Source organism: Kogia breviceps, chromosome 1 (genome assembly GCF_026419965.1).
Source record: "Kogia breviceps isolate mKogBre1 chromosome 1, mKogBre1 haplotype 1, whole genome shotgun sequence".
Classification (NCBI taxonomy): domain Eukaryota; kingdom Metazoa; phylum Chordata; class Mammalia; order Artiodactyla; family Physeteridae; genus Kogia; species Kogia breviceps.
Window position 1 is genome coordinate 64,806,670 of NC_081310.1, and position 25,272 is coordinate 64,831,941.

The following is a 25,272-nucleotide window of genomic DNA, read 5'->3' on the forward strand; positions in this document are numbered from 1 at the left end:
AAGTAGATTTGATTTTCTTTACTCAAATGTATCCAACTTTGGAGTCTGCAAGACCAAAATAGATACAGAGGAAGGTTCTCCAATTTCCCATTCTTGGCTCCAAAATAAATTAGTTTTATATTAAGTCAAGACACTGAGATTGCTGCTAAATAAGAATGATTCTAGGTCATGATTAAGATTGCTTTTCAGGACTTCCCTGGTGATGCAGTGGTTAAGAATCTGCCTGCCAATGCAGAGGACACGGATTCGATCTCTGTTCCGGGAAGATCCCACATGCTGCAGAGCAACTAAGCCCGTGCACCACAACTACTGAAGCCCACGCACCTAGAGCCCGTGCGAAGCCCGTGCACTGCACAAAGAGCAGCCCCCGCTCGCTGCAACTAGAGAAAGCCCGCGCACAGCAACAAAGACCTAATGCAGCCAAATAAATAAATATTTTTTAAGTTAAAAAAAATTATTTTTAAAGATTGCTGGGGATTCCCTGGTGGCGCAGTGGTTGAGAGTCCACCTGCCAATAGAGGGGACACAGGTTCGTGCCCTGGTCCGGGAAGATCCCACGTGCCGCGGAACAGCTAGGCCCGTGAGCCATGGCTGCTAAGCCTGCGCGTCCGGAGCCTGTGCTCCGCAACGGGAGAGGCCACAGCAGTGAGAGGCCCGCGTACCGCGGAAAAAAAAAAAAAAAAAAAAGATTGCTTTTCAAACTGTCAACAATAGTATATCTTAAATGCCCAGCACTATGCAAAACATCAGGGGCAGGTACAAAAGAAGTATAAAATAGAATTCCTATCATCCACACCTAACAATGTAGAGACAGCTCTCAATTAATTTACCAAGAGTATGTTGCATAACAAGATTATTTGTATGTTTGTGTTTGAAGTGCAAACACATTTCCCCATAAAAGGCATGCGATAGAGTTTCAGTTCTCAGGCTGGCAGAAAACTGACTCAGCCCACAGCGTAACTGAAATATCCAGTATGTGCAAATGAAACATGATATAGAAAAACCAGTGTAACAATAGAAATACCTGACATGTATATGGTGCTTTGTTAGCTACAAAGAGTTTTTCATACACATAAACTTCACCATGACTCTGTGGATAGGTGATATTTGGTAGAACATGGTGATGTTGTCAACAGTTGAGGAAATGGAGGCACAGAAAGCCTAGAAACTTCTTCAAAGTCACAGAGCTACTAAGTGGGATTGGACTCTAACACTGGCCGGCCGACTCCAAATCCCATACTCTTTCCACTGGTGCAAAACGGAATAAGAAATAGGTTGTGGAGGGTTTTGGTTGCTTTGCTGTTTTCAGGCTGATGCCTAAGAAAGAAGAAATTTCATTTGAGAAAGATGAGGAGGTAAATGGAAACTTTTAGGGATTCCAAAAGAGGCTTAGGGGCACTTTTAGAAGCTTTCAACATTGACAGCACTGGTGCTTTATTGCTTTCATTTCACTGTGAGCCTTGTGGAGGGGCTTTTCTCCTTTCAGGTTCATCACTAGTGCTTTTCCAGTTCATCTGCCATGATTAAGGTATGTTGGAGGACGGTGTTCAGTTTGGGCTCTAACTCATGAAGAAGAATACACCATCAGCAAGAAGGGTTTGGAAAGATTTCCTTGATAATGGATAAGCACTGGAAAATAAAAGGAAAGGAAGAAGTGTGATGAAGACAGCCATTGCATGAGGAAGACTGCCTGAGGCAGACAGAAGGCAAAGGGGATAGGGGCTGAGGGAGGCCATTATTCTACTAAGAGACCACAGGCCAGTGTAGAGTCAGTGCTCACCACTGCACCATCAGGCCAAGGCAGCTTGGCTGCAGGCAGACGAAGGAGGAGGCGGCAACTGCCACAACCCAGCTTTGCATAAATATGGGTCTCTCCTCCACAGTGAGGGTCTCCAGTTGAGACATCTATAAAATTAGCAGATGACAACACGAATAATCACACATCTACACCTTCCACAAAAATCCTTTTAACTGAATAAAAGTGCCAAGACTTTCGTTCATTCATTAATCCAGTAAAACAATAAACATTTACTGTGTGCCAAAGCACCACACTAGATGCCAGAAAAACAAACATAAACAGGGACAGTCCCTGCCTTCAAGGACTCACAGTTTAGTAGGTGAGAATGATGTACAAATAAATAAGTGCAAAGTAATGCAACTGGTATGAATGTATTTAGTTAAACACCAAGTACAGCATCAGCATAGCGTACTTCAAGCATAGACAGAAGCCAATAGGTTTCCCAACACGCTCTACTTGGCAGACTTGCTGTTTACCATTTAACCATCTGTATACAGAGGCCCACACTAATATTAGGCCAAATCTACATTATTAATCACATATTTGCCTGCTAAGTCACTATCTCGATGTCTGCCCTGCCCAAGTCATTGTTTTGTTCTTATGGGGGAAGAATGGGTGTGTACATAAATCTCACCCAAATTGTGTAAGAGCAAACCTAAACTTGGGGCAGTACAAAAGAGGTTCACCATAACACGGCATGTCATTTCAAGTATGGCCCAGAAGGAAATGGGTGATTCACTTTAACAAACATCCTGAGTCAATGTTACACAGGTCGAGTCTCCTTAAAACAAACTCCAGGAGACCATCCACCATTTTCTGTCACAGCAAATAAAATCTTAATGTATACTTGTTTGGACTGTGTAATTTACAAAGCAGATGCACAAGCATTATATTATTTCATCAACACAGCAACCCCTAGGTATGCTTATTACATGGTCATCTTATATCTGAAGAAGCTGAGGCCAAGAGAGGTTAGGCATTTACCCAGGGCCGTGTAGTTAATGTAGTTAAGGGTCAAAGTTGGGACTGATGTGCAAGCCTTCAAGCCTCCATTTGGGTGTTTTTTTTCCTACCAAATTGCTTAAAATCTGGTTGCTTAAAATTCCCAAGCCAACTGTGGATAATCTTTGTTACTCAGAAATTTTTTTTAAAAAGGAGATTATAATAATTCCTACAGTCTCCTTGTATCCAGCACATTGGATGAGAAGCAATCACAGGCCATTCGGCTCAAAACAGAAATAACACTAAAAATTCAAAGCCTTTGGAGGTGATGATGGAATCCACTCGGTCCAAATGCCAATATCGAAAATATGTTTTCCCATAAATAGCTTTAGTCTGATCTCCTCTCTCAACAAATTCCACATCACAATCTCCAATCAAGACCTCTATCTCACCATCACAAAGTTATTCAAATTAGGACAATTAGCCATTTCTGCTCCCACACCTTGAAACAGCCCAGGCACCACCCAGTCAAGTAGCGACGAACTCAGCCTCTCCCACACTCCCTTGGGATGCTTTTAAAATAACTTGTTCCTTTGCCAGCTCCTTGTCTACCCCTGAGAGCTCCGGTGGTGGAGGGTGGTGGTGGGGTTTGACTTGACTTTTCTTTAATTCACAGGTTGACCCTCAAAAGAGGCCTCTAACCGAATCTCGGGCCGGAGAGAGGTTTATCAGAGGAGAACAGGGCAGCTAGGAGCTCAAGTTTTTCCTTTCCTTGTTTAGCTGTGCTCATCCCCTACAGGGACTGGGGAAAGAAAATGCTATTAATTCCTGAACACAAACAGTAAGTCCCCCTTCAAGGGAGAACATTTCTCAAACTGAAATGTAAAGAAGCTGCAAATGAGGTCAGGTATTTGGCATGGGAGTGAGGTGTCATCTATTTCACGGTTTCTCTGCAACATTCCCAATTTAGAAGAAAGGAAAATGACAGATTTAATGAAAGTGGGGTGGCAGGAGTGGGGAAGGGATGGCACTGTCACTTGCCTGATGCAATTCCTGCTTGAATGGAACTGTCACCTCAAACTCAGGATGTCTAGAAAACGCTCTCTGCTCCCTCTCTTGGCAAGCGCAGCACCCCGACTTCCCCGTGACTACTTCTGCCATCGCCACCATTGTCCTCTCTGTCTCCCAAGCTAGAAACCTCAGGCATTCCTGACTTTTACCTCGGCCCTGGCTCCTATCTCTGTAGCCCATTTTCCTACCTTAGTAGCATCTCTGACTATAATGTGGACAAACATGGTACTAAGGGTAAAAGAACAAGCAGGCTTTGGAGCCCAACAGACCTGGGCCTCAGTCACCACCCCAGCCCAGCTCACCTGTCACCTTAGATCATCTGTCTGAGCACAGGTGATAGTTGATAGTTCAGTAAATGGAGAATCACACTCCCCTCATCAGTGGCACTAAGAATTGGTCATATTTAACAACATATTCACAGCGCCCACTTCCGGGCCGGGCACAGACTGGTGTACACTGTGTGGGCAGGAGCGAGCCTCCCTTCCCAGTCCAGAGCAACCCGAGTGTCTCTGAAACAGGACTGCATGGCCCCACTCTTCAACCCAGACGGCCTCTATTGTTCTGACCCCGTCAGCACAGAGTCAGACTCTGGCTGATCTTCAAGATCATCAAAATCCATCCAGCCCGATCCTACTCCCCTGTCTCTTAACTCCTCTGCTCTGGCCAGGGTCTACTCACCCACTCACTCAGCAAACATTTTTTGGGTGCCTACCACATGCCAACATGCTACTGGATGCTGGGAATGTGAAGGTGAAAGGCTGCCCACCCTCAAAGAGCTCACAAGCGCCTTTCTGGTAGGGAGAGTGTATCTGCGGGAAGGGGCACAGGGTGGGGTGAGGGTGGATAGAACCATCATTGTATTACGGTGTAGGAAGTGATGCCGGAGGGGTGAGCATGGTGGGGGCTGCGGGAACACCACCAAGGGAAGTGCACACACGGCCTCTGTTCTTTCCTCCTACCCTCCAGTTAGCCAAATCCTACTCCGTAAGTCAAGGTCTTATTCATTCTGGCCCACACCTCTCCCATCTCTGAATTCCTCAAGTTCTTATCAACACTACTCATTTTTAGTCATCCACTGGCTGATGTCATTTCTTGTATTGCTATCGGTTAAATTTTTTTTTATTACTTTTTGTATACGTTGGCAATTTTTCTCCACTGGTTTATGCGATTGTAGAGGATACCCACTAAATTCTAGACAGCTGTAAATCTCTCGTGGAAGCTACATATTAATTATTGGTGGCATAAGTGATATGTTCGGGATTACTGACAATCACAAAGTCGTGTATTTATTTGGCACATTATCCCCTCACCGCTAGATCCTGACTTCTGCATGGCTTACCCTTGAAATCCAACCAAAAACAAGAGAGAAGACCCCTGGTTATCTCTGAAACAGTTTCCAACACATAATTTGCTACTACTATAGTTTTAAAACCTTTCCAAAAAAGATTTTAAGGGTAAGAAGCTCATCAAATAAAATCTGAGGTGGACACCCAATATAGCAAACATAAAAGCAGAGCTGTTCTTGTTGGAGCCATGGTGACAGCTTACTGCTGCCTACCTCAGGAGGGAGACATGCAACTCTTCATCAACAGCCCCTGTCGCACATTCCAGATGGCAACAGTGTTAAGACCACTACAGCACGAAGGCAAGCTCATCTTGCCCACAAATATGTGGAAATTCAATACATGTCCAAACATGACATTACAAATTAATGGAGGAAAAGATGGCCCCTTTCAACAAATGGAATCAGAACAAATGGTTAGCCATACGGAATATAAAATAAAGTTAGAGCCCTACCTCACACCATTCACAAAAATAAATTCCACATTTATTCAAGTCAGATTTGTGAGAAGCAAAACTTAAAAACATTTAAAAGAACACATAGGAGAATATCCTTATGATTTCAGGATAGGAAAGGTTGTGTATATGTGCATTCTAAAATAAGCCCAAACAATAAAGGAAAAGCTAGACAGATTTGAGTATATTAAAATTTAAAATTTCCTATACATCAAAGAATCCAATAAAAAGTGAAAAGTTAAGCCAACCCTGGGAGAAGGTATTTGCAACCCATATCACCAACAAAAGATAAGTAACCAGAATATATAAGAAACACCCACACATCAATATTAAGAAAAAGAAAGGCCACCTAAAAGAGCTGTTTCTAGACTGCAATTCAAGAACTGCTCTGGGTACGTTTCCAGTTCAGTTCTCCCAGAAAACACAATGAGGTGGTATCTTGTCCTACTTAGAAATGTTTATATTTTATTAGAGTCTATAATGTTTGTAACCGTATATTATCTCAGTTTATCTATGCAACAACTCTAGCATGTAGGCAGAACATATATTATGTCATTTTATTGATGATGAAATTGAGACTCAAGAAGTTAAGTGATCAGTTTTAGGAAAATATATACATCACTTCCTAGTGAATAACAAAACCTACATTTTCCACCTTTTAATTTACAATCTTTCCATTAAAAAAAAATTACCTCCATTTTTAAAAAAACACCCATTCACACAAAAATCTGTACATAAATGTTCACAGCAGCTTTATTCTTTTTTTTTTAACATCTTTATCGGAGTATAATTGCTTTACAATGGTGTGTTAGTTTCTGCTTTACAACAAAGTGAATCAGTTATACACATACATATGTTCCCATATCTCTTCCCTCTTGCATCTCCCTCCCTCCCACCCACCCTATCCCACCCCTCTAGGTGGTCACAAACCACCTAGCTGATCTCTCTGTGCCATGCAGCTGCTTCCCACTAGCTATCCACCCTACGTTTGGTAGTGTATATATGTCCATGCCACTCTCTCACTTTGTCACAGCTTACCCTTCCCTCTCCCCATATCCTCAAGTCCATGCTCTAGTAGGTCTGTGTTTTATTCTCATCCTACCCCTACTCTCTTCATGACATTTTTTTCCCTTAGAGTCCATATATATGTGTTAGCATACGGTATTTGTTTTTCTCCTTCTGACTTACTTCACTCTGTATGACAGACTCCAGGTCCATCCACCTCACTACAAATAACTCACTTTCATTTCTTTTTATGGCTGAGTAATATTCCATTGTATATATGTGCCACATCTTCTTTATCCATTCATCTGTTTATGGACACTTAGGTTGCTTCCATATCCTGGCTATTGTAAATAGAGCTGCAATGAACATTTTGGTACATGACTCTTTTTGAATTATGGTTTTCTCAGGGTATATGCCCAGTAGTGGGATTGCTGGGTTGTATGGTAGTTCTATTTTTAGTTTTTTAAGGAACCTCCATACTGTTCTCCATAGTGGCTGTATCACACAGCAGCTTTATTCTTAACAGCCCTAAACTGGAAACAACCCAGCTGTCCTTCAATGGGTAAATGGTTAACAAACTGTGGTACATCCATACAATGGAATGCTATTCAGCAATAAAAATGAATCATCTAGTGATACACACAACAACCTGGATGGATCACCAGATAATTATGCTGAGTGAAAAAAAGCCAATCCTAAAAGGCTGGATACTATATGATGCCATGTATATAATAGTCTTGAATTGACAAGATTATAGCCATGGGGAACAGATTAGTGTTTCCAGGAGTTAAGAAATAAGGACTAAGGGAGGTGAGATAAGTTGAAGGGGGAGACAGGACAATAACACGTTGACATGAGGGACCCCTTTAGTGATGGCACCATTCAGCAGTTTGACTGTATCAATGTCAGTGTCCTGGTTGTGACACTGTACTATAGTTGTGCATGATGTTAACCATTGGGGGACACTAAGTAAAGGGTATGTGCAAGCTCTCTGTATTACTTCTGACGATTGTATGTGAATGTGTAATTATTTCAAAATAAAAGATTTCCAAAAAGCCCAGAAAACAAAAACCACAGCTGCCTGAAATCACACTGCCCTGTTGTCGTGCCAGTCATAGGTTAAATGAGATAAAGTATGGAAAGACACTTCTCAGACTGTCAAGTGCTCTCATTAATACCAGGAGGCAATCACTATCCTCCTCTTCCACCAGCCTCATCAATGTTACTCATTGTCAGACTATTCTCTCCCTTCTGGGCCTTCTATATCCCTCCACTGTGGCCCTGTCACTGTATTTGTGTAACCTGTCCATTCCTTTTAATAGGCTGTAGCTCCTTGAAAACCAAAGCCTTGTTATGTACCTCTAGATGCCCACAACCCAGCACATAACAAGCACATAGTAGGTGTTCAATAAATGGGTGCTGGATTGAAATTAGCTCATGATTTCCTTGTTCAATACCAGATGAACCAAAACTGGTGACAGTGGGGAGGGGAGAATACTGGGAAGAAGAGCACCCCAGCAGCCATGAGGCAACGCCTTGAAAGTTTCATCAATTACCTCCTCCTTCCCTGAGCCACTGAGAACCCAGATGAAGCAAAGTTCTGTACAGAGGGAGTGGCGGCAGTAGCAAAAACATGAGTTCAGTTCATCAGGCCTCCTTTGTTATCCTGTTTCAAGCTCCGCAAATGAAAGAATTGACCATTTATAGTTTGGGTCACTGGAACAAGATGGAAAGGTAGGCTACAGTGTACTCTTCTGGAAAAGATTTTAAAGGTTAGCTGACAGCCCTTTTCCTGGCATGATTAGACAGAAGAATTGCCGGGGAGAGAAGAATATACTAAATGATCTGTTAGAATCTCTCAGAGACCTCACACTCTGGGCAAACAGATTTGGCTCATGGGGCGGGAGGGGGTTCCCACACCCTGAAAACAATGCTAGCAGCTCCTTACTCCTCCTCCAAATAGTTCTCGAGCATTTAAAAAAAAAAGAAGCACAAGCGAGTGCTTTGCTGCTCCTAATGTTATCGGATAATTTTTCAAATTCTTATTCAATTACATATCATGGTCTTATCTGCAATCTCCACAGGCCAAATAGCCCTGCTTTCACATCATGCCCACTGAGCCTGCAGAACACAAGTAATTCCAGCTCTCATAAACATGAGATCGTTTTACATTAAGTTTTGTAAGAGAGTGTGTGTGTGCGCGTATATGTGCACGCGCACGCCTGTGCTCAAGAGTGCCTCATCTTCTGTGAGGAACAAGGAAAGGACTTTAGGTAATGGAAGTTTAAAAACTTGGGAGGTTTGTTTCTGCCTGGATAATGATTAACTTTAACTTTTTTTTTTTTTTTTTTGCGGTGCGCAGGCCTCTCACTGTTGTGGCCTCTCCCGCGGCGGAGCACAGGTTCCGGACGCGCAGGCTCAGCGGCCGTGGCTCACGGGCCCAGCCACTCTGCAGCATGTGGGATCCTCCCAGACCGGGGCACGAACCCGTGTGCCCTGCATCGGTAGGCGGACTCTCAACCACTGCGCCACCAGGGTAACCCGATTAACTCTTTTTGCTGCTGAATCCAAAAGAGCTAGCATTTCTGGACTGGCAGTCCTGCTCCCTGGGCCAAGAGGGAAAGAAAGCTCACATGCACACATGTACTGTCAGAAGGAACTAACTGGTATCGATCGATTTCAGGCTTTGGCAGTGGGAACACTACTGTAGTTTTAAAGAGTACTAGGTGTTTTAAAATTGTATTGTCACTGGTCTTAAAATATCCAGATCAAGAACCCCATTAATCAAATCAACAGATATCATCTACCCAAAATGCTTCAACGTTTGTTTAAAACTGCTGACAGCAAAGCGTTGAGATAACTTACATCACCACAAATCACTGAATAAATAAGAGAGATCAAGAGATACAGCACAACTGACTCCAAGGACATCTAAAACACAAAGCCTATTAATGTCATTTGAAGATGAAAACTTAAACTAACATGTGGAATCTAATTTTTAAAAATGATATAAATGGGGCTTCCCTGGTGGTGCAGTGGTTGAGAGTCCGCCTGTCGATGCAGGGGACACGGGTTCGTACCCCGGTCCGGGAGGATCCCACATGCCGCGGAGCGGCTGGGCCCGTGGGCCATGGCCGCTGAGCTTGCGCGTCCGGAGCCTGTGCTCCGCAACGGGAGAAGCCACAGCTGTGAGAGGCCCGCGTACCGCAAAAAAAAAAAAAAAAAAAAAAAAAGATATAAGTGAACTTATTTACAAAACAGCAACAGACTCACAGATTTCGAAAACAAACTTATGGTCACCAAAGGGGAAACGTGGTAGGGAGGGACAAATTAGGAGTTTGGGATTAACATATATACACTACTATATATAAAATAATCAACAAGGACCTGCTGTATAGCACAGGGAACTCTACTCAGCATTCTGTAATAACCTAAATGAGAAAAGAACCTGAAAAAGAATGAATATATATATATGTATAACTGAATCACTTTGCTGTACACCTGAAACTAACACAACATTGTGAATCAACTATATTCCAATAAATTAAATAAAACTTTTAAAAAGATGAAATCTTAAACCAGGAGTAGGAGAGATGAGTAGTAAGAACCTACAGTATCTGTTCTATGGTTTCTAGCCTTCTCTTAGGACAATTATGAACATGTAAACTCTATGTGTCAATTCACTTGAAGATAACCATTTTGGATCGTATGTCCTAAAAATGACAAAGCAAGGAACTAGTAATCCATCTTTCTACTTTCTAGCTGAGAAGCTGAGAATCCCAAAAGTGGAAGGACTTGTCCAACATGACATAGCTAGTCCTCCATGGCCCTACAGCCCTCCTTCCCTCCCTGTGAATGATATTTTTTAAATGCTGTACTGATAAAAATATGAGCTGTCATCATTATTAATGGTACTCATTTTAAAATGACAGACTGTTAACTTAGCCTATTCATTAGGTGGAAAGAAAACAAACACAAACGTGGAAACACTTCCACTCCATATTACAGCATACCTCATCACAATCCACAAAGAAATCCCTTAGTTGACAAAGGGCCTAACATATGGAGAGGAATATAAGAGGCAAGAGGCCATCCTACATCCTGGGAGAGCCTGAAGTCACTTACCCCACAGCCCAGATGTCTAGATTAACCCTACCCAGTTCCACATCCATGCCACCTCCGCCCAGTTTGTCCCAGACCAGATGTCAGGGATTAAAAACCTCCTACTTCCTTATTCTATAATTTTAATTTAAGACAATCACCCAACTTCCATTTTCTTTTTCTTTTAAATTCAAGTTCTGCACACAACATAAATATCTATAATACCCAGTGTTACACAAGTTCCACCTCTGGCCCATGACCATTGATGAGGAAAACCATATACACCAGTATCAATAGAGAATTTTCTCACTCTGTAAGTCTCTGAGCTTACTGTCCTAGGTTTAATATATTTATCCTGATTAAAGCATTTATTGTCCCTAGTAACCCAGTCACAAGTCCACCTCTAGGTCAATCAAGTGACTATCCCTCACCTCAGTTTCTCCAGCTGTGAGGCTCACCTTTCTATCAGATAGGGACACCTAACCAAGTGTCACTTCAGATGCTCTCCAGAACAGCTGCCACTGTGCCACCACAGGGGTCCACGCTCCTTGTGTGCAGCAACCACAGAGACATGGCAAGCCCTGGGGCTGGGGAGAGTGTCATTCAGAGAATACAATGGGGTTTTGTACTTACAAGAGTGCCTGCTAAATAGGGGCAAAACTGTTACCTTCAATATCTTAAATAAGCAAAACTAATGAACCATGAAAGCTGGGGCCGGCCTTAGAAATTTTCTAATTTAACCCCACTTTCCTAGATGAGAAAACCAAGGCGTAGGCAGATCAAATAGGTACATACTAGGAAGACATTTAGAACACTGCATTTAGAGCTCCTTTTAGCATCAAGATACTAGGAAATGAGAATAATCAACTAAATGTCCACAGCATTTCACAGTTTCAAAGGCATTTGTGATGAATTATTTCATTGGAGCCTCACAACAATGTTGAGTGGGCCTTGTTTCCCACTCTGCCTTCTTCACTTACTAGCTGTGCTGTGTGCTTTGGAGTAAGTTATTTAACCTCCCTGTTTCTCATCTGTCAACTGGGGATAATAATAGTAGCTACCTCATAGGGCTGTTGGGAGATTCATGAGTTAAGACTACACGTAAAGCACTTCAAACACAATTTAGACATAAGAAGTACTCACTAAATGCTAGCCATCTTCATCATAATCACCATCACCATTAGCCAGGGCCAAGAATTGTTGTCCCAATTTTACAGATGAGGAAACAAACAAGGAACTTTGAGACCTGAGGTGAGTTACCCCCAAAATCACAGTTGTAAATGGCAAAGCCAAACTAGAACCAAGGCTTTCTGACTCCAAATCCAGCACTCTTTTCCAGGGAACCATGCTGCCCTGTAGTTCAGTTTGTTATGGCCCCAAAGAAGTATTGCTCCAAAATAGATATCTCAGTCAAGATGCTTTCCCAAAGAGCAGCTTACTCATCTGACAAGATCTGGCCCAATTACCCTCACCCCCCTAAAATAAATAAATAAACACAAGAAAAAGACTAGTGGGAAAAAGGAGCAGATCTCCAAGGGGTTTCAATGTTTGGAGAAATTGGTGCCAACTCTTCAGAAACAGGATGTATTTCTTTTTTTTTTTTTTTTTTTTTCGCGGTACGCGGGCCTCTCTCTGTTGTGGCCTCTCCCGTTGCTGAGCACAGGCTCAGCGGCCATGGCTCATGGGCCCAGCCGCTCCGCGGCATGTGGGATCCCCCTGGACCGGGGCACGAACCCGTGTCCCCTGCATCGGCAGGCGGACTCTCAACCACTGCGCCACCAGGGAAGCCCGGATGTATTTTTTAAAGCTCCTGGCATATCATGTCTCGGCCAGCTCACGCTCCTGGATCCCTTTGTTTTCTGTGCTTTGTCTTCCTGTGGAGCCCATGGCTGGTGAGGTCACCTTTTCCAGGGTGAGCATTCAGACCCTACTATGATTTGAAAGGCAGAATCTGGGCTCAGGCAGCAAAGACAAGGTCCCAACTTTCTTTTTCTTTTTTCTTTTTTTTGGTACGCGGGCCTCACACTGTTGTGGACTCTCCTGTGTGGAGCACAGGCTCCGGACGCGCAGGCTCAGCGTCCATGGCTCACGGGCCCAGCCGCTCCACGGCATATGGGATCTTCCCGGACCGGGGCACGAACCTGTATCCCCTGCATCGGCAGGCGGACTCTCAACCACTGCGCCACTAGGGAAGCCCGGTCCCAACTTTCATGATGCCTTTTGGGTCACCTGCCCACTGATTAGTGCATTTCTAGAAGAAAAGGTTAAAAAAAAAAAAAAAAAAAAGGGCTCTGCCTTCTCCGTAACAGATGGCATCCTAAAATACTCACAGAAATGGAGGAGGTGCACTTCCCAGCTGCTCTTCCTTCCTCATGAATGTATATTTCAAGTTCAGAACCCTTCGTTCACAATGTATAAATAAAGTCAAGGCTACTTAATACCAAATGACTAGAAAAACCAGCGGGGAGAGTTTTTCTGTTGGTCACTTTGGACCTTTCTTCCCCTTTTACCATAGACCATGCAGCTGCTTCTAATAAGGCAATAGCTCTCTCCAAAACAATGCCTCGAAAAAGTATCCCAGCAGTTCTTCTTCAGGTCAACTCTGTTTTAACTCCTGGTCAAAATAGACCTAAACGTTCTCAAATTTAGACCGGGAATATCTGTTTTAAATGATGAATAAATCCTGGACAAATGTAGAATGTGTTTTGCTTCAATTACAGAAAAACCTTACTTTTGTTTTAAACTCTTTCAAATTTCAGAGTTAATATTTTCCTTGAATTTTAAAGAAAGACATGATTGAAGAACTCAAGTATAGCTCTAGGGCAATGATTCTAAAGGGGCAGAGGGGGTAGTAAATAAGAAAAAACTTAACCCCATTGGGGAACCACCACAGAACTACATAGTTTGTACTTGTTCCTGTATGATGATAATATTCACAATGCTTAATCTACTTTGAATTTCAAATAACATTAACCTAAGGAGAAATCTTGTTATTGGAGTAGGAGGAGAAATGCAGAAGCAAGGCATCCTGGCATTGTCAAATCCAACCTCAACTCAGAAAAGGTTCACATTCAATTTATAAGTATTTATTCATTTCCATGCCAGAAGCTGGACACATGGAAATGAATAAAAGACAATTCCCTCCACCAGGTACTCAGCTAGTTATAAATAATGAGGTGTAAATGAAGAGATTACAATGTAATATGATGAGTGCAATATACAAATAAGCACAAAGACACTGCTGAGGAGATGCTGAGGGTGGGCTGATTAAGCCTGTGCAGAGATACTAAGGAATCCTGCTTGGGATCTTGCACAGGGTCACTATGCAGAGAATAGGGATAAGCAGGGAACACTTCCTGGAGGTGGTGACATCAGAGCTGGGTTTTAAAGGATACGTTTTCCAAGTTCAAGGAAAAGGACCCATTCCAAACAGAAGACACAGCATGGATAAAGCATGAAGCATGAAATAACATAATGCAGTAAGGGAATGAGAGGCAGTTTAGCCTTCTAGTGGTAAAAACTGTGATCAAGGTAATTGGGAAGTGATTGATGTAAACAGTCTATGCTATGACCTTAGCAGAACAATAAGTTTGGTTTTAAAAAAAATCACTTTGGTGGTATTAAGCAAGATATATTATCAAGATCAAATTAAGAAACTACTTCTAAAAAAATTATTTGTAGTAGTCCAGGTCATTCATTTATGTATTCATCATTACAGCCAGTATATATTTACTAAGAGCCACCATTTAGGCTACAACACTATTCTAGACTGTTTACTATCTGAAGGGCCCTCCCCATAGTAAGAGTTACTTATTTAGCGTTTAATATTTGCCATACAAGGAGCTAGCATTTTACACACATTCACAATAAACCGGCAAGATTGGTCTTATCTCTGTGTCACAGAAGAGAAGTTGAGTGAGCAAGGATATACAGCAAGGAGGTGATATTGACAAGATTCCAACTGAGGGCTACTTCCAAAGCCTACGCTCTTCGCATTGCACTGCACTACACAACCTCAAACCATCCTACCAGAAGTCTAGCAGTAGAGAGAAGACTAAAAGACAAATATTTAAAACCTAAGGCAGTACAAGATCAACGCCATAGCGCTATGTGAATGAACTAGAGAGAAGGGTCATTTCTGATCAGTGTGACCAAGGAAGGCATGCCAGAAAAGTTGAGCTTTACTAGAAGGGTGAGATCTCAGTAGGTGGAGATGTGGGGCTGGGCAGGGAGAAAGGGGTATTCCATGAACAGTGCTCAGAACTTAGACTCTGGTGATGGCTGAGGTTCTAATTCCTGTTCATTCACTGAGTCGCTGAATCTCCTACATCTCACTTTCTTCATCAGCAAAGTGGGATAATAACAATATATTCCTCCTAGAATTGGTGTAAGAATTATGAAATAATTTATGTAGAGTATTTAGCATAATGCCTAGTACATTAAGTCCCAAACAAACAGCAAAATATTAGTTAATAGTATATGCGTCTAAAGAATGGCAAATAGGGAATTCTCTGGTGGTCCAGTGGTTAGGACTCCTCACTTTCATTGCTGAGGGCCCGGGTTCAATCCCTGACTGGGGAACTAAGATCCTGCAAGCCACGTGGCGTCACCAAAAAAAATAAAAAATAAAGAATGTCAAATAGTGCAGACAGGCCTCCAGTCCTTTTAAAGTAAAATGGAAAAGTATGGTTGACATGATAGGTTGCAGCCAGATTGAAGACCAAGTAATATTCACCTTGGAAAGTTGGTCTCTATTCAACAGATGATAGGGAATCAATCATTAGAGGAAAGAAGCCATATTCATAACACTCTGAGCAGATCTCCCATGGGAGCCCCCAGCCCCTCCCCTTGGCATCTGGCTCACTTGTGACCAGTTTCAGAAGAGGCCTGAGGCCCAGGGGACTAGTTCAAGCAAGGACTATAGGAAAATAGATACTGTCACTCTTCAACTTGTAACGTATCCAAGATTTTTTTCTTTTCTTTCTTCCCCTATCTTGTACCCTCTCTCCTAAACATGGTAATAGTTGAGACACAATTATTAACACAACTTCCCTGGGAGATTGTTTATTTTTATTTACTAAGGTTAAATAAATTTTCCAGGGACCAATCTGGGTGGCTTGGATCATTATTTAAAACTTGGTAATATCTGGGTTTTACTTATTTATTTTTAACCTAATGTCATTTCTATAATGCAGTATTATCTTACTCACTTATTAACACATTATGATGAAGAAACTTTGTGATGGTTTCATTCACTTATCTTGATTGTGATGTTTTTATAGGTAGACAACATGCCAAAACTTATCAAATGTATACCTCAAACATGTGAGGTTTATTATATGTCAATTAAACCTCAGTAAAGGGCTTCCCTGGTGGCAGAGTGGTCGAGAATCTGCCTGCTAATTCAGGGGACACGGGTTCGAGCCCTGGTCTGGGAATATCCCACATGCCGCGGAGCAACTGGGCCCGTGAGCCACAACTACTGAGCCTGCGCAGCTGGAACCTGTGCTCCGCAACAAGAGAGGCCACAATAGTGAGAGGCCCATGCACCGCGATGAAGAGGGGCCCCCGCTTGCCACAACTAGAGAAAGCCCTTGCACAGAAAAAAAGACCCAGCACAGCCCAAAATAAATAAATAAATAAATTTTAAAAGAAAACAGGAATTTCTTAAAAAAAAACAAAAACCTCAGTAAAGCTGTTAAAAATACAATAAAAGTTTACTCATTCACATAATTATTAAAAGGTATAAAATTAATACATAATGCTTATACTACCAACATAAATATATACTCATAATATGAAAATATGTATATTTAAAGGTTAATTCTAAAAATTTAATGAGGACAGGTGATTATATAGAAATGTATACACAGGCCTGTAAAACTTTGGTGTAGAGGACATTTTTAAAAAATAGGAATACACCTATGTTCATGGCAGCATTATTTGCAATAACCAAAAGGTAGAAACAACCCAAGTGTCCATGGATGGATGAATGGATAAACAAAACGTGGATTATACATATAATGTCCTTAAAAAGGAAGGAAATTCTGACACATGCTACATCCTGGATGAACGTTGAAGACATTATGTTAAGTGAAATAAGCCAGTCACAAAAGGACTACTGTATGACTCCACTTATATGAGGTACCTAGAGTTGTCAAATGGGGGCAGGGGGCAGTTATTGTTTAATGGGTACAGAGTTTCAACTCTGCAAAATGAAGAGTTCTGTGGAAAGATGGTGGTGATGGTTACACAACAATGTGAATGTAATTAATGCCACTGAACTGTACACTTAAGAATGATTAAGATGGTAAATTTTATGTTATGTGTATTTTACCACAATTAAAGAGAGAGAGAGATGAGAGTTCCTACACATTATTGTAAAATCAGTAAAGGTGTTATTCTGTAATTTTCAAAGACATTTTCAAGTGCTCTCATTACTTATTTTTAAATCAAACAACTTTGAAGGTAACTCTCCCAGATTCCCCAAAAGGCCAATTCTGTAGCTGACCAGTTAAAACTATTCACTTGAATTGTATTACCAGTAGAAATCTAAATATCAACTACTTTTTCCCTACAACATGACATCATATTTTCCTAACAAAACCCTCAGAGGTCTAGGGTCTAAAGTTGTCACAATGCCCATGAAGAAAACCTCTCTTCTGGAAGGAGAACCCTACAGGTGCCACCAGTCAGGGGCTGAGCACCTGCTGATTTTAAAGGGTGTGGACCCTACATATCAGGGCCAGGTCAGACCCTGTAAACTTCAAAACAGAGAAATGATTAGGGCTTGTCTGGGCTGTCAACCTGTGTGGTGCATAATTACCAGATGGGCTTCTCCAAAGGAAATTTCTGTTCCCATTCCCCAAGAGAATGCCTGAAATTGGAAAAGTTAAGGACTCCTCACAAACTTTGTTTCTAACCATTGCTACCTTGCACAGCACACAGCACCCCCAGCTTCTTGCCCACCACCTTCCTCCAGGGCCTTTTAACTTGGAGATACAGAGTACAGTACTTTAATTTTTCCAAGAGCTTCATTTTCTTCCAGGAGCTCACCTTACTTAGAATCCTGTTTTCCCTGAGCAAAGGAAGAGGTGCCTTCAATCATCTCGAGGGAAGATGATAGCATCTGCTTGGGGATTACAAGGAGATGTTTTACTGCAGCTTTTCACAAACTGATTATATTTAAAGCTCCCTTGAGGAATGGGGGCTGGGAGGAAAGAAGCTTCGAAGAAGACCTTTGTTGGCAGGAGTGAAGAACCGCTCACACCTCCCCGGGGAACAAGCTTGTTTAAATATCAGCAATCCGCATTCCCAAGTGTGTGTGCACACACAATATGTCTAAAGTTTTAAATTTCATCTCCTGCTCTGAAAGGGTCCTGAAAGGGTTAAACTGTTCCAGGCAAAGGCTTTTCTATCAAAATGCTCCAGATGGAAATTACAAAATTTCACTTCTCAGCTCTGTGGTGCTCACACACTGTTCTTCTAAGACATTAAAAAAAAAAAAAAAAGACAAGACCCCTAATGTTCTCAAGAAAGAGAATTTGACAGCTCAGCACACAGTGCCACTCTGTTTCAGATGATTCCTCCTAGAATATTTGCATTAACTATCAATCTCAAGTTTTCTGGGGGACAGTAAAAACTCAAGGTGTGGAGACGGTACAGGAAAGGGAGCCTTGAACAAAGACAGGACAATAGCTGGGAGGGTTTGCTGTCATGCGAACTCATCCAAATGCCAGCTAGATTATCACCTCTTGTGATGGTTATGCCCTGCACCTTACCACCCTTTGCTGCTCCAATCCCAAAAGAAGCTAACTAACTAGAGGCCAAAAAGGCCTCAGGTTATGACCATGAATCTGACCATGAATCTGTCAAGAATTTGCCGAGATTAATGTATATGAAGCACTTTGTAAATTGAGCCATGTACAAATACGAAGAGTATTATTATTGCTTTCGAGTCAGAGATTGAAAGGCATGAACTTTCAAAGGAATCTGAACACCCACAAACCAGAAACAATGGTGGTTTTTAAGAAGTGGGCTCCAAGGCAGGCTAAGGAGTCACGCCCCTCATAAAACCACACTGGGGTAGGGTTGGGGCTGCAGTCTCAGAAGTCCTTCAGGGCACACACAAGCAGGTCGTTTAAAGGGACCCAAAACCACAGGATAGACAGGGTTCCCCAAAGTCCATTAAGGGTCCCCTTGATTCAAACCATTCTGACTGAAAAGCAAGACCCAGGACTCTGGTCAGAGACATATAGAACAACAGCGGCCAACAATTAAACAGTTTACCTGTTCATTTTACAGAATGGGAAGCTGAGTTCTAGAGGGTTTAAGTGACTGAACCAAGAGAGCTTTCACTACTACTGGAGGAACTTAAACTAGAACTCAAGTTTCATCCTAGACTTGTTTCCTATCATTATAACTGGCACTTTGGGAGTGAAAAGGCAATGCGGCTTTAATGGTCATCTCATTTCAGCGGACCTTACTATTATTGAGCATTTACAAGTACCAGATACTGTGCTAAATGATTTTGATATACTGTCTCATTGAATCCTCACAGTGACCTTAGGAAACACATATTATGTTGCCTATTTTCCAGGTTAGGATCCCGAGGCTTGGACAAGCCAGGTAACCTGCCCAAGGAGCGAGGCAAACGAGTGACAGTGCTGAGATTTAAGCCTGGATTCCTTTGACTCAAAAACTTGCGCTCTTAACCACCAGACCAAGGAAGCAATTTTCTTTTTTATCTTGGCATCTATAAGAGAAGTAAGACTAGCAGCACTATGAGTCCCACACAACACATAAAAAGCTGAAACATCATAAATCTGACCAAGGGCTTCCAGCTAGTAGGGGAGCAGAGCCAACCCAGAACCCGGGTCCTTTGTCTCCAAGTTCTATGATCTTCCATGGAGAACACAGACTCTAGAATGCAAGCTTCATGAGGGAGAGGACTTTTTCTTCTTCACTGCTACATCATCAGTCCCCAGAACCCATTGAAGGCACTCAGTAACTAGTTGATGAATAAAGAAGTGGAGTCCACCTGCTGTGGTCTGGCTGTGTGACCTTGGGAGGGCTTCTTTATCCTCTCTAAGGCTCAGTCTCTTCATGTAGTGAATAGAGGATGAAGTAATATTCACCTCCAAGTTTTAAGTGAAGATTAAATGAGACAATTCTTATAAAGCACTTGGGACAGGCTGGAACATAATGACCATCCAAAACGTAATCTATTATTATCACTATTACTACTATTATCCATTGTCGGACTTTGGCTTCTTAAGTTTTTTTTTTTCCCTACTCTGGTCAAATGATGTTCATAATAATTATGAATAGAATACAATAGAGAATTGGGAGTCAGTAACCTGCTTCTAGTTTCAGATCTACCACCACCTAGCTGTGTGACCTTGGACAAGCCTCTTTATTTCTCTATACTCGCCTCAGCTGTAAATGAGGGACTAAACTATTCAAATCAGTTTCTTAAGCATTCATTGGGCACCTTCTCTGAGTAAGACATCATGCACGGCCACCTATAAAATTCTATGATCCTGAATAGTGTTAATGAAAAGATATCAGTGCAAAGCAAAAGAGTCCCCTGCTTGTGGCAAGGGTGAAGACAAACCCCAGTCAACTGCATTACATCATCTCAATGAATAATGTTTGTAAATACACAAAGTATTTGAGACACTTGTGAGAAATCCTTCACCAATACAGAATCAGCAGATACAGTTCTATTAACACCTATCAGTCCCGAACCTTTCAAAAAATAAACATGTAAAGTCACTTTGCACCTTAGTCAAATGGCTGCTTCTGGAGAGAAATCTGGGAAAGTCAAAGTTATTAACGCTCCCTATGGCAACAGTTAAGAATAGGATGTATTTAAAAAAAAAAAAAAAAAGAATGACATATCTGGTTAAAACTGCAGGGGGGAATTCCAGCAGCAAACTGAAGTGCATCTGGACAGGACACTGAGGCCAGTGGCTTATTGTTTACAAAAAGAGGCCCGGATTATGAACAGTGACAAGAGGCCAAGACCTCAGTTATACCTCACAACCACACCTCTCCCAATCCCAGTTCAACTGAAGCTATCCATCAGTCAATTCCCCCATCTCTGTAATAAACCCACCAATATTTGCAGTCCAGTGGATAGAAGGTCCCTCAGGGCACCTCCAGCATTGACCAACCTGATGACATTAAAAAGATCCTACAGGCACAGTGAGGACTTCAAACTACCTTCCAACCTTCCAAGAGATAAAGCAGCTGCCCATTTCAAACTCTAGCCCTACTCGCACCCCCTGCAACCATTAGAGGGGAGGCATGGCCCTTCCCAAGTCCTCTAGGATAGGAAAAGGTCTTCTCACATTGGTGCAGAGAAAGAAGGAGGGGCCCCTCCCTCTGTACTCCGAAACAAAGGAAAATCCAGAGCTCCAACCATGTGGTGTAACATTCAAGGCCACCCACCTCTCCCACTACCCAGCTGAAGTCTCAGTGGGCTACAGCCACATGGCTCTTTCCAGTGACTGGCCAAGAAGGGACGGTGCCTTGCATAACCATATGCTGGGGCTCTTTAGCAGGCGGGAACCCCTTCTATGGGAACTGCTGGTTTAAAAAGGCTATCTGGGAAGGGGTTTTGATTCATGCACCAAGTCAGGCAGTGGACTAGATGTGCTAGCAGGTCACTTGCTTTCTCTAGGTCCACAATTTGCTTTACCTCTCACATTTTTTCAGAGAGGTAAGCAGGCCTTTAAAAGCATGTATTCTAGAGCAGAGGACAACACAGAAGGGTTAAACAATTATGTCTTCCCATTCTCCAGACTCAGCACCACCCAGCAACAACCCAACTCCATTCAGGTTTAGGTGAGGGCAGAGACCGGGTGTGAGTGACCTTATTCTTTCTGTTCTCTGATCTCTGAATGCAGACAACCAGAGACCAGGCAGGTACAAGGTGCACCCCAGGTGGCCACAGACTTTCTGTGCCTGATGTCAAAGCAAATGTCATGTTTTGATACAGTGCATCAGAAAAAAACCCCGCCTCTCCCAGGGCTCTCCAAATGGTACACCTTCTCAAGGTTGCCTTTCTCTGCCTGGACTCCTCTTCAACCTCTGAAATAAATTCCCAAACACCTGTCAGATTTCAGTTGTCCTTCAAGGAAACCTGACCCAGACACCCAGAGGCAAACTGCCGCCTTTCTCTCTCCAAGAACCTCCTGCCCCTCCCCCCATCCTATTTAGCCTGGGGAAAAGGACTGCCAAAATAATGGCCAGCCCTACAGACAAATCTAAAGCCCACTCCGAAAATTCCTTTCCAGAGCCTGTGGCCCCTGGCATGGCCAATCCCTCGGAGGCTCAGACCCACATAAGAAACCACCTCTGGGGTCAGCCTGCCCCCACCTGCTCCACCCAAAGAAATGAACATCTTGCAAATCACGGTGGAAATCCATGTCTCAATGGTCTACAGAGAATATGCATTATGCTATTTTTCAAAGCCCTTACCTTTGACCTGAGTATCGTACTCTGCTATAATCTCCTTATCCTTTTTGAATTTGGCTGGAGACGTCATGTTTTCCTTCTTTCTTCCAAATTCGAATTGTGAATTGATAAATCCACGGGAAAAATCCAACCACCGAAATCAATACCTCCAAGATCGCTTTTCCCAAGGGCAGAAGGGGCCCCCCGCGGTGGTCTCCAGCGCTCCGGGGAGCGCGGGCTGCGGGCTGGGCAGGCGGCTACGGCGGACACATGCAGACGGTGGGCGCTGGGGCCGGCGCGGCGGCGGTCGGTTCCTGTGCTAGAGCCCAAGCCGCAGCCTCAGCATTAGCCGGGAGAACTGCAGCGCCCGGAGGCTGGCCTGGGGTCTGACATCAACGACACAGGCGGGGAGTGGAAGTCCTTCCGCACAACATGGTGTGGGGGGCGCGGGGATGTGGACTCGCCCAGCTGGGTCCCCGGGAGGGAGTGGGTGCGTATCGGGGTGCCGGGGGAGGGCTGGGCGTGCTTCGCGGTTTTTTGTTGCACAGCCTCGAAGATGCTGCAAATCAAATCCCAAACGGGAGCCGCAGCAGCGCAGACTGGATCGGAAGTCGTTTGCTCCGGTTCACTTGCCTGTAAATGCAGGGAAAAGAGGAGGGGGCGATCAGCACCAGCGCAGATCCTAATCGATGCGGGGGTGGGGTAAGGGAAGCCGTTTCCAGCCTGGCCTGGGCCCATTCATCTCAGCCAAACGCCGCCCGGCCCGCAGAGCCCTGCGCAGCGAGGTGGGAGGAAGGAAGCTCCCTCTGGATTTTGTTTTAAGGCTGAAAGAAAACACTTTGGAGCAGCCGCCTTCGGGGGCTTGGGGTGGGGACTAGCGGCGGGAACGCGGGGCTCCGGGCGGGGACTGCGGCACCTCGGCGACCTCCCGAACCTTGCCAGGGCTGGGCAGCGGCTACCGGAGGGAACCCTCCCGGCCCTGCCTCCGATACGGCCCCCAACCACCGGCTGGGGCAACTCCCTTGACTTAAAAGGGGATCAAAGCCTGGGAGGGACAAGCCACCCGGGCACAACTTTTCTTCCCCTGCGCCCCTCCTCCCAGTTGTTTTGTTTTTGGTTGCTAGCTTCTCTTGGCAGCAAAATGTTGGGGGGTGAGGGGGGAGTGATCTGCAGGAAAAAGCCTGCTCGGCACAGGACACATCCAGGAAAACAATGTGGTCGGCAGAAGCAGGAAACGGGTTAGAGGCGAGGGTCGGAGTCGGGAAAACCGGGAAGGCGGGGGGTGGGGGGCGGGGGGGAGGAAGGCAGCCACCGCCTCTCAGGCCATCCCCAATTGGTCACCCAAGCCCAGAGATCCCAGATACCGCACCCAATCCCCGGCTGGGGGTTGGGGGAAGGTCGTTGAGGGTCGCAGTCCCGACTCCTCGCACCAGGAGGTACCCGAGGAGATCCCGCTCCGACCCAGGCCCAGGAGGTGGAAGGGACTGGGACGGGAGTGCAGAGCCGGGCGTCTCGCTCCCGGACGCGCCGCAGCGGCGACCCTCCCTCCTTGGCCGCCCCTTTCCCTTTCCGCGCCGGGAGTCTCCCACTTCCCGCGCCTGGAGAAAGGGCCGCACCGAGGGAGGAACAGGGAGAAGAAGCGGCGTGGTGGTTCAGACAGGCAGGAAGCGGGGAGGGGGTGAGAGGTGGGGTCCTGAGGCTGCACGGGAAGCGGGGTAACTGGAGCTTCTGCACACGGTTGATAGGCGAGTAGAGGGCAAAGGGAGGATTACCTTGGGGGTGAGGGGGAAGTTAGGAGACTATCGTGGGCCGCGATGTTACATGGAGTACTAGGATATTAGCAACTTTGGGGACCCAGATATAGGTCTGGGAACGGGAGTGCGTGAAGAGGAGCCATTCCGGGCGGGCCGGGGGCTGGGGCAGGGGAAGGGCCCCGGAAGCAGTGCGGAACACCCATCCTTCTGGGTCCAGGGCTGTAACCCGACTGTCTGCCAGGACTTGGAGACAGGAAGAGAGCAGCCGATGGTTACGGGTGATGCCAACGACGGTTGCCCGAAGGTGGACCAAGGCTGCCAGTGTGCAGAGGACTTGGGGAGGGGGCTGCGTGTAGACTGCGCGGCGGCATATGAGCCAAGGCAGTCCCAGGCAGTACGGTAAAGGGCGGAGATGCAGTCCTAAAGAAGTATTTGGGCTGTACTGGGAGATTGGGAGTGGGTCAGGAGGGAGGCGGTCTGAGGGATTTCGGGCGGCAACGCTAAGGCGACGCCGAAAGCAGCATCCGCACCCTCTCCTTCCCGCCTCTGCCCGGATTTGTTCAGTCAGGGCTCCAGCTCCGCGGCGGGGAAGAAGAAAGGGGAGAGGGAAGGAGCCTTTACCTGGCTCTGACGCGACGGGTCCCGGGCCCCCGGCTCCGCTTCCCACTCAGAGCTCTCCTCCCCTCTCTTCCCCGCCACCCGCGTCTACGCAGATCGGTCCCCAAGTCCCCTGAGGAGCCTCCGCCAACTCCGCAGGACCCCGCCGGGAAGCAGAGCCCACCCCCTTGCCAATCACCGCCCACTTTCTATCGACCGATGGGGCCTATAGCCAATAGGAATAGGTGATCCCAAGAGGCTTGGAATGAGGAGGAGGGTCTGGCGAAACTTGGAGGTGTGACTAGCACTACCGAGGCGTGGTCACAGAGTAAGCTCCTCCCCGGGTTGCCGAACCCCAAAGTAGAACTGATGGGCGGGATTAAGATAGAATCAACAGCCAAACATATACTTCTGAGAGAAGGCACGACCAATTGGACCGGGGTAGTCAGGAGGGGCGTTGCGGAAAATTTTAGCCAATACAGAGTAGAGAACTGCGGGGACTGTAGAATGTCTTCCAATGAGAAGCGCGAAAGGCGTGCCTTGCCACTTTCACTGGGGCGGGAGTAGGGCTCTCCCAAACCTCCCGGAGCAGACCAATGAGATCGGAGGAGGGGCCAATCTCGGCCAACCAGCAAGCCTAATTTATCTAGGCACCGTTACTGGGGCGGGGCGTAGATCTCCTGGCCACTAAGATCTCGTCAGGGGCAGGCTCCCGAGCCTTCCAATGCGGGAGGTGGGCGAACT

The 25,272-nt window shown here is 44.9% G+C and overlaps 1 protein-coding gene across 12 annotated transcripts in view; it reads right to left on the minus strand.

The window, feature by feature from the left end:
• SRGAP2 (SLIT-ROBO Rho GTPase activating protein 2) overlaps positions 1-24,718 on the minus strand; it is a 240,734-nt gene extending 216,016 nt beyond the window's left edge. For 10 of the 12 annotated variants that reach the window (XM_059070844.2, XM_067033200.1, XM_059070756.2 and 7 more), the window contains exons 1-2: positions 24,553-24,701; positions 22,202-22,810 (exon numbers count right to left, since the gene is read on the minus strand). In XM_059070844.2, the coding sequence (XP_058926827.1) occupies positions 22,202-22,268 (67 nt within the window). In that variant the 5' untranslated portion in view covers positions 22,269-22,810; positions 24,553-24,701. Of the gene's footprint in view, positions 1-22,201; positions 22,811-24,552 lie in introns of all 12 variants that reach the window. The other 2 variants (XM_059070876.2, XM_059070914.2) reach the window with 2 other exon arrangements.
• Between the last annotated feature and the right edge of the window lie 554 nt (positions 24,719-25,272).